This window comes from Centruroides sculpturatus, unplaced genomic scaffold (genome assembly GCF_000671375.1).
Source record: "Centruroides sculpturatus isolate CEXI.00-Female unplaced genomic scaffold, Cexi_2.0 scaffold317, whole genome shotgun sequence".
Lineage (NCBI taxonomy): Eukaryota > Metazoa > Arthropoda > Arachnida > Scorpiones > Buthidae > Centruroides > Centruroides sculpturatus.
In genome coordinates, this window is record NW_019384610.1 from 155,325 (window position 1) to 164,329 (window position 9,005).

Here is a 9,005-nt window from a genome sequence, read left to right on the forward strand (position 1 = left end):
CCGCTACCTTATTGTATTGTGAACCTTATATTTTATGCTAAATTCACTTTGAATTTAAGTTATGTATAATATTACGATGGTTAAGATGGATACGACGAATAACTTTACCTTTGACATGTGGTAAAGTTATTTAGTAATACAGTATTAAATCATTTTTATTCTGATATTATTAGATACATCCTTGTTATATCGCTTAACGGTATAAAGCAATAAATTATAACCAAACACTTAACAAAAAAATTATTATATTTAATAAAAACACAGTAAGCATTCAAGAACCTAAGGGGGTGACAAATTTCCATAATTTAATATAATTATGTTAATATAGAAAGAAAAAAATTTACAAAAATTAAAAAAAAAAGAATATTGGCAGTATTTGGAAAGTTATATTCAATCCCGAAATTAAGCGGGTTGAACAGTTCCACTTGTTGGAGTAAGTGTAATAGGTGCATTGCCGGATTTATACCAGTTATAATCGTCAATGGTTATGGCGACGAAACTTAGAAATCCCAAAACACCGAATATCTGTAATAAAGATTTNTTATATTCAATCCCGAAATTAAGCGGGTTGAACAGTTCCACTTGTTGGAGTAAGTGTAATAGGTGCATTGCCGGATTTATACCAGTTATAATCGTCGATGGTTATGGCGACGAAACTTAGAAATCCCAAAACACCGAATATCTGTAATAAAGATTTGAAATATAAAATATTTTAAAATTTGATTTAAAAAAATAATTTAGATGCTTACAGATGCAGCAATTCTGGCTCCTCTACCGTAGCAACCACCACTTAAGGTTGTAAATAGTAAAATGGCGGCAATGAGGTACAGTATTGTGAATATCGCATCATTGATGAGGAACTGGAAGTAGTAAATTAATTTAAAATTTTATTAAGTTTAAGATTAAAAATATATATTATTTTTTCAAATTTTGGAATTTTCTGTTTATGCAATAAATTGTTCTGCAGTAGTGTAAAAAGCGGTATGCAAGGTATATCGTCTCGCAGGGATCCGAAGACCAAAGACGTTCTGTTGAACTAGATTTACATATTTAAACTTTAAATTAAAAAAGGAAATTGTTTTTAAAGGCAAAAATCAATGCAGATAAGGGGCCCTTCAGACTTTCATTTTCTAAATCGGGGAAGGCAGAAAATTTATTGCAAGAGTTCTAGTTACGCAACTGTGTTCTGTTATGTCAGATTTAATAATGAATTGTTTATTTTTAATTTATTTTTTTGTAAGATGAATTTGCTTTATACTTACGGATAATGGTAAATTAATACATCCAGTTAAATATTTGTCTAATCTCAAGATCATCATGACGAAGAATATGATTAGAAATATCAGGCAGGAAACGGCTACAAAGTCGTAAAAACCGTATTTTCCACCGTGGCCACAGTAATGACCAGAACCCATGCTGATCAGAGCACATATTGTTACTACCTAAAAAAAATATTTTCAAAAAATTATTAATTTTTTAAAAATTTTTAGCATTTAATATTGATTAATCTAGAAATGAGTCGGTATTTCCCCCCTAAACCACTTGCATAATCACTTTATATATTACACAATAAACTAGTGGTGAATAATGGTGTAGTTGATGCAATTAAACAATCGCAACCTACGACAACGCAATCAGTATTTAATTTTTGAAAAAAGAGATTATGTTACTTCTCCTTAACATAAATTCNCCCCCTAAACCACTTGCATAATCACTTTATATATTACACAATAAACTAGTGGTGAATAATGGTGTAGTTGATGCAATTAAACAATCGCAACCTACGACAACGCAATCAGTATTTAATTTTTGAAAAAAGAGATTATGTTACTTCTCCTTAACATAAATTCCACATGGGATGTGATTTGAATACATTAAATTATTTACTTTGCTTAGAAATTTGATTCCAAGTTTTTAAGGTCCAAGAATCCTGCATTTCAACTTTGCCACGCCTTAAATCTTAAATTTTTTGAAGCTTAATAGGTCCAGTATGAGCTTCAGAGGGAATATTCTTTTAATTTCTTCAATTATTTTAAGGTGAATTCGAGGAATATTTTCCATAAAATTCAAGATTTCTTGTGGAATACTTTCAGCGATTGCAATTAGTCTCCTCATTTAGTCCCATTTCGTAGCAGATAAAATCGTATCTTTTGCAGAAACGAAGCAACAACCCATTTAGCATCACGATATTGGAACACAGCCACGGGCGGAAATGACGTCAGAGAGCGGGTGACACCATACAAGGAGCCGTCCTCATAGTGGAGGCGGGAAACATTCCGTAAAGCTCAAAAGTTGCTAGTAAAAGTATACACGTCAGTCCTTCGCTATAAAATTAAACTACGATTTTAGTCATTACGCATATTTAAAAAAAAAATTGATTAAACACAAAAATAAGCAGAAAGATTCGCTGCGACATTTCCTCCCTCCCGCCTAGTTACGCCGATTTAAAACGAATTATATAATCCTTTTAACCTACTTTCTTACAGAACTTGAGAGCATTTTAAGGGTGACCCTCACACGTGATCAAATTGCTACAAGTTTTCTTAAGGCGTTAAGTTATCTTCTCTCTCCTATACAGGAAAAGATACCTATCCTAGTAAAAGAAATTTTACGAAGCGTCCATCTTTCAACTAAGGATTAGCATCAGATATTAAATTTTTTACCAATTAAATTGTTGAATTTAATAACGTTATAAACTTTGCTCGGGCTGACGTTACAGATAAATAAATTACAGATAAAATGACACGTATTTACGGAAGTTATCCGGACATCTGTTACTATATTAACATTAAAAATAAAAAATAAAAAACATGATAACACGAAGCGTAAGATGGCGGCTTTAATCTGCTTAATTAATCTACAAAATATGCAAATTTTTATGCTTACCAACTGGATGATCCTTATAATACCGTAGCGAGTCCTTATAAAGGAAGTGTTAAAGGTATCTGTTTGTGACATTTTGTTTACTACTTAATCACTTATCCTTAATCCCATAACAGTTACTCCGATGACACGTGTTCGCTCGCACGCACTTGCAACACCAGGAGGATTTTTTTAACTTTCCCCCTTTGTTTTCAAATTGTAAAGGGCATTTGCCTGTTTTACTTTACGGTACGAAAACACAGCGGTCAACTGCTGAAAACTTTCACACAATTTCCACCGTCGACAGGGGTGTGGCGTGCTAACCGGAGAAACAACTACGCCAACATCCTATGAACCGCGCATTACTATTGGTCGTTCGCTTTAATAATTTACATTTGTGTTTTCCGGTTAATTTATCCGGCTGATAAGCAATTAATTTTATAATTTACTGTTTTATATCCGTTTAACAATGATTTCGGTTCCGATTAAATTTAAATTAAAACGGTTTTTAAGCTTACGCAGCGATTTAAATCTGTTACGATCGATCGTATTGGTCGTTTTAATTGAACGGTTCGAATCTTAACCAATCGCGTATCTCTTCCTGTTTAAATTAATCAATCTATTAATAAAGTTTATTAGATTAGTTTATGTTTTGAATAGCGAGCTGCTATGTATAAAAGAATGTGATTTGTTAATCATTTTAAAGCTTATTTTCCACTCCATTATTGTCTTTCATCTTTTTCGAGGGGTGGTGACCTCAGACATTAATTTTCCTAGAAAAATATTTAATTAATTTACTAAATTTCTGTTTTAAGACCTTTTATATGATCTCCAATTTACCTATAAAGATTATTTTCAAGGCAAACATCTCTCAAAATATTGCGTTTACGTCATCGCCTCCTACACAGTTTAGTATACGAGAAGTGATGTCAGACTATTTAGGCGTAACTGGTTGAAATTGAAGAAAGGGGAGGAAAAAATAGAAAAATATTTATTTAGTAATTTAAAAATTCGACTAAAAGGAAGAAAGTTGAATGATTTTTACAGTGTTTAAGAATGTGAGAAGGTCGCTTTTTGTTTTCTAATTTCGGAGTAACTCTACCGGGACTGGCTAAACATAGAATTAGCTCGCTTGCATTGGTCGAAAGTAACCTTACTTCCTGTTTAGCTATTATTTTTAAAAAGTAGTATTCGTGTGACATCACACGAAATTAGGTAAGAAAATTTTAAAATAATAATAATAATTCACGATAAAACGCTTTGATGCACCTTTACGTCACGAATAATTTATGCAATTTATCGAAACAAAGCGACAGTTTTTGTGCCTTGTACAAAAGGCTGGTGTGATGTCACACTATTATCTTTCTACCTTTTTTTTAGAGTTAATTAGAAAGCACTTGTTAGGAGGAGGGCTTCATTCTATTATTAAAAAATAAACGGATATCCAGATCAACATCCGGTTATTTCCTGAAGGAAATAATAATAATAAGGTAGTGAAGAATATTATTATTAATTTCATGCGTGATTTCGAAATTTTTAAAGCATTCTTTCCTAGTTAAAATTTACTACAGGCTGACAAACACATGTTCTTTGCATTGTCATTACAATTAAACGCTTTTTATATCTTCCTTCTTTACAGTTGAGTTACAAATACAAATAAATGGAATTTTATTTTAAATATTTCTTTAAAATTATACAATATTTAATCTCCAATAAATTAATTATAAACATAAAAATTAATTAAAATTAAATTGTCATTAGCAGTAATAGAAAGAAATTCAAGCTTGCACAGGAATTTTTATATATTTAACAATATAATTAAAAAAGAAAATATCCAGCGACGAGTTGCGTAACTTTCCCGGCAATATTTGGTGGCGCCATCTGTTATAATATTTTATTTACAATTTTTTATAGTTATAACTTATATAAAATGGCAAAAAGTTCAATTTTGAGGGCAGGATGGGTTTTGTAAAAAAAATTGTAAATGCTAATAAAATTGTAAATGCTGATATTACTCATTAATATCGTCATTAAGTCCGATCTTACTAGAGGTATATACAAACTACCACATTTTCTCTTCACCCCTCAACCTTTAACCACCAAAATTTAATAGCATCAATTCCCCTAATACAAAAACCTTCCTGCAAAATTTCAGAAATTTTCGACAAAAAGCACAGGAGTTGTTAAACTTCATGGTGAACAAAATCGTGCTCCACACACACAAACATTCATACATACAGAATATACCCCGATTTTTTTTATTTTTTTGCATTTCTCGGCGTTTCAAGGTGTCCTGAGCCAAAAAATGAAAATCTTCGGAGAGAATAATTTTTTGACCGATCGCCATACCTCTGTTATATATAACAGCCGGGAAAGTAAAAATAGCAAACAGTTAATTAAATAAAATATTTAATTATTATTTTTTGTTAAAGTAAATAAGCTTCTTAAAATAATATATATTTTTATGCTTTTATTCTTATGTCATGCCTTTTAATGGAACACTGAATGCATTATTAATATTAAATATAGCGATTTATTTTAGCTTTAGATATTTTAAGCTAGGATTTTAGTTGTTTCCTCTTTTACTGGATGAATAAACTGGATTTAGTAACAATAGTTACAAATCTATATATATACACAGTGATTTATATTATTTCATGGAGTAATTTAAATGTTTTATTGTTTAATTTTTGGGTAAATTATTCGCGGAGTGTTATAGATGTAAACTGTGATAACATGTAGTTATAAGGTTGCAATTTTTGAATTGCCCAATTAATTGTTTTTTCCTCGGGTGGATGGGCCATAGGGCTGGTCTGAAAAATGCCAGAAAAGCCCGTACTGTTAGAAATTGTATATGTAAAATATTGTTTTTTGAAATTTTCAAGTATTATTTATTAGCTATATTCAAATGTGATTGATTATATAAATTTCAGTTCATTTTATTTTTCTGTCCCTCTGCACCCAAGTTTTTTTTTTGGAAAATTAATACAGTATTTGCATTAGTTAGTAGAATGTTGCCAGACTCAAAATCTTATCCCACTCCGCCGCTGTTCCTCTTTTATAAGTTTCTAGTAAATTTCCAAAAGAATAGAATCTGCATTAATGATTTAGTCTCTAAGATTTTTAAACCGGATTCTGCCAGTTTTTAAAGTTGTTATCGATTATCTCGATTAATAGATAAGAATTTTTCATAAAATGATGGACAGTATCATCAAGTTTAATACATAAGTATATAAAATTTGAAGTAAATTTTGTTATTGTAGGTTACCATCTCAAATTTTACTCAAAACTTCTCTCTTTGTATTTTGTTGTCATTTACAGTTGTTAAGAACCTATTTATTATAAAGAGGTAATTCAAATTTCAGAAATGATATATAGGAACCAAATTTGAAATTGTTGGAGCATTAAATAAGAATCTAATGGAAGCATTCGAATCTACTAATGTTATTGTCAATGGACAATGGAATAACCTGCCATTGACAATAAACCAGAAAATAAATGGAATATCCCAATAGAATCCCAATGAGACTGAGAATATCCAGCCACTAGTACCCGAGTGGATAAAACCACTGAACACTGGTAATTGGTTGTTTGTTCGCTCTTGGCCAAGGGGCCGGCCACATGGAGTTTCCGGATTTTATTCTCGTTAGTACACCTAAATAAGGGCTAGTTTCCTTAAAAGACTTTCCGGGAGGCAATTTCTCTCGTCAGATCCCCATGTGTCATGTTGCCATATACGAATTAACCAAACTCAATGGAATCCCAATGGGGACCGAGTAGACTCCATTGGGATATTCCAATGGATTCTATCTCTAGTCATAACAGAATTCCATTTATGTGTCCTTTAGATCAATGAACATATTTAACATTTTCTACAAATCCATAATGATTATTAATATTTATTATTCATTTTCGTAGATCAGCTTCATTACTGGAATTATTACCGTTGCAAGAGATTCCTTTATTGCATGCTTATTCAATCGATTGAACCGTATCTAATAAATTGGTTCTGATTTTTATGATCTGTTTGATTCGAATGATAGTAAGCAGCTCTTTTTTGTCATAGAACGAATGGAACTGCGTTCCACCACCTTTTTTCCATATATTTTGAAAGTTTTAAGATAATTTTTGAAAATTTGATGTTTGGTCCGTGTTGAATCGCTCTGTTGAGCATAGAAGATCGGCAACAAAATTATTAATACGGTCCTGCTCCTGCTTGTGTGCCGAATCTTGTGTACGATGCATGTAATATATTTTTAGTAATGAGATGAGTATTCCACCACCTTCCCCCCAAAAAAGCACTGATAGTGAGGTATATTCCAGTATTAGCGAAGATAACAGTGAAGAAATTGACTGATTTTCTAAATCTGAGTCAAGCAATGCTCTTGAATCAGATATTGTCCCCTGCAGAGAATGAGATTTCAACGCCAGACCCTAAAAACGAAAGATTGTCAGATATAGATGAACCAATACATGTAGAGGAGGAATCGGAAGAGATTTCTCAAGTACTCACAGAAGATGTTAATTATATTAGTGAAATAAATGAGGAACAAGGTGATGCTTCACTTGTAATGACTCTGGTAACAAACACATTAGAAACATTTCAACTCAGAACAGAGTTCTTACTACACCATCATTAGTTAACAGATTAAATACTGCCGTTTCTCCTGGCGTTGATGATGGTCAACTATGCTCAACATGCTTTGAATTATGGACACCGTATTATTCTGGTCACCGTAGGTTAGTTTCTTTAAAATATGGTCAATTATACAGTTACGGTAAATGGTTGTAATACACCGTTCGCATCGAGCATTTCGATCTAGATTGTGACTAAGGTCGGAGAGTGTTCCGTGGTGCGAACGCTCTCGACCATTTCAATCTCGACTGAAACGAGGTTCAATCGCGATCGACTGGAGAGAGTTCTCGAAACTAGATCCAGTCATAAGAGAGATCCCACAATCCCACGCGCGCGAGAAAATACAAGATGGCTGCGGAACACGTGTCGGGCTATCGACAGAGAAATAAAAAAGACAGCTGGAGAGACGACGACATCTGTCTATTATTAGATGTACGTCAAGAAAACGTATTTATTTCTAACCAAAACTTCCATTTTGTTTGTTGGTGTTTGTGACTTACCGCGTAGTTACGTCAGTTTTATGATCGCGTGTAATGGCCAGATTCTTCTCGAGCGGACTGCCTGTGCGAACAGCACGACGTTCGACTAGCGACAGTCACAATCCAGATTGTAGGTAAATCGAGATCGAAGTGAGTCGTGGATTGTGTGCGAACGTAGTATTAGGTCAAGAATCAAAATGTCCACAGCGTAATGCTCCAGCTAAACGTGCAGATTGCAGAACAATATTTGCAAAGAGAATGAAGGTTTTAGATACTCCAGAAAGCTGTTAATCTATTTCCAGGATTTGGAGTTAAAAATTTCTACTACGGATTTTAGAGTTTTGGAATTTGTTAGTATTTATCGAAAACCAATTAAAGATATTGCCTTCCACAGAAGTGATACTCTGGTTCTAACGGCTTCCATGGATCGATCAATAAAATTAACAAATATTTTAAGTAATAGCAATATTCAATCATACACATTACCATTCGAAGCCTGGAGTTGTGTTTGGAGCAAGGATGATCCCACTGAATTTTTGTAATTTAATGCAAGGATGATCAATATATGTCAATTTCCTGCACTTGGATTGAAATCACCTGTTACGGGCCTCCAGTATATACAGAAACAGTTAAATTCTTGATTCAGTTTCAATAGGTTGTTGAGGGGACAGTTAGCTGCTGTTGTTTATACGAAATGAAAAAAGAATTAGATTACAAGCTTCATCCATTATCGTTAGAAGGCAGTTTCATTTCAATCAGATATGGACCAGGAACTGATCACGTACTAGTGTCTAAATGTCTGTCTGGAAAGCATGCATCATATGCTGTGTGGATTACCATTGATGCAAATAGAAGTGATTAAGATGCGAGAAACACTTGTTTTTGCAATATCATACAGAGTTTTTCACGTGGAGATAGCTAAGTACAGATCTCTAAATCGACACTCTTCCTATATCCAAAGAAGAAAAGCTGCATTTTGGCATGAGCTGGAGACGAGAGGGTGCAAGCAGCTTTAATTTCGGGTGCTT

At 32.9% G+C, this 9,005-nt stretch overlaps 2 protein-coding genes across 3 annotated transcripts; one reads left to right on the forward strand and one right to left on the reverse strand.

Annotated features, from left to right (window-relative positions):
• Nucleotides 1-3,308, reverse strand: LOC111625224. Of its 2 annotated transcripts, none has more exons than XM_023368309.1 (4): nt 2,887-3,308; nt 1,263-1,442; nt 750-860; nt 1-525 (listed from the first exon to the last, which is right to left on the reverse strand). In XM_023368309.1, exons 1-4 carry the CDS (start codon nt 2,956-2,958, stop codon nt 403-405), a joined length of 486 nt encoding a protein of 161 aa, XP_023224077.1. In that variant the 5' UTR covers nt 2,959-3,308; the 3' UTR covers nt 1-402. The 2 variants fall into 2 exon arrangements, with proteins under 2 accessions (XP_023224077.1, XP_023224076.1); XM_023368308.1 differs by lacking the exon at nt 1-525 and adding an exon at nt 547-682 and having other exon boundaries at nt 2,887-3,304.
• Nucleotides 3,309-7,241: 3,933 nt separating this feature from the next.
• Nucleotides 7,242-8,842, forward strand: LOC111625242 (E3 ubiquitin-protein ligase RFWD3-like). The gene is made up of 4 exons (XM_023368338.1): nt 7,242-7,416; nt 8,117-8,263; nt 8,317-8,515; nt 8,653-8,842. Exons 1-4 carry the CDS (start codon nt 7,242-7,244, stop codon nt 8,837-8,839), a joined length of 708 nt encoding a protein of 235 aa, XP_023224106.1. The 3' UTR covers nt 8,840-8,842.
• The last annotated feature ends 163 nt before the right edge of the window (nt 8,843-9,005 follow it).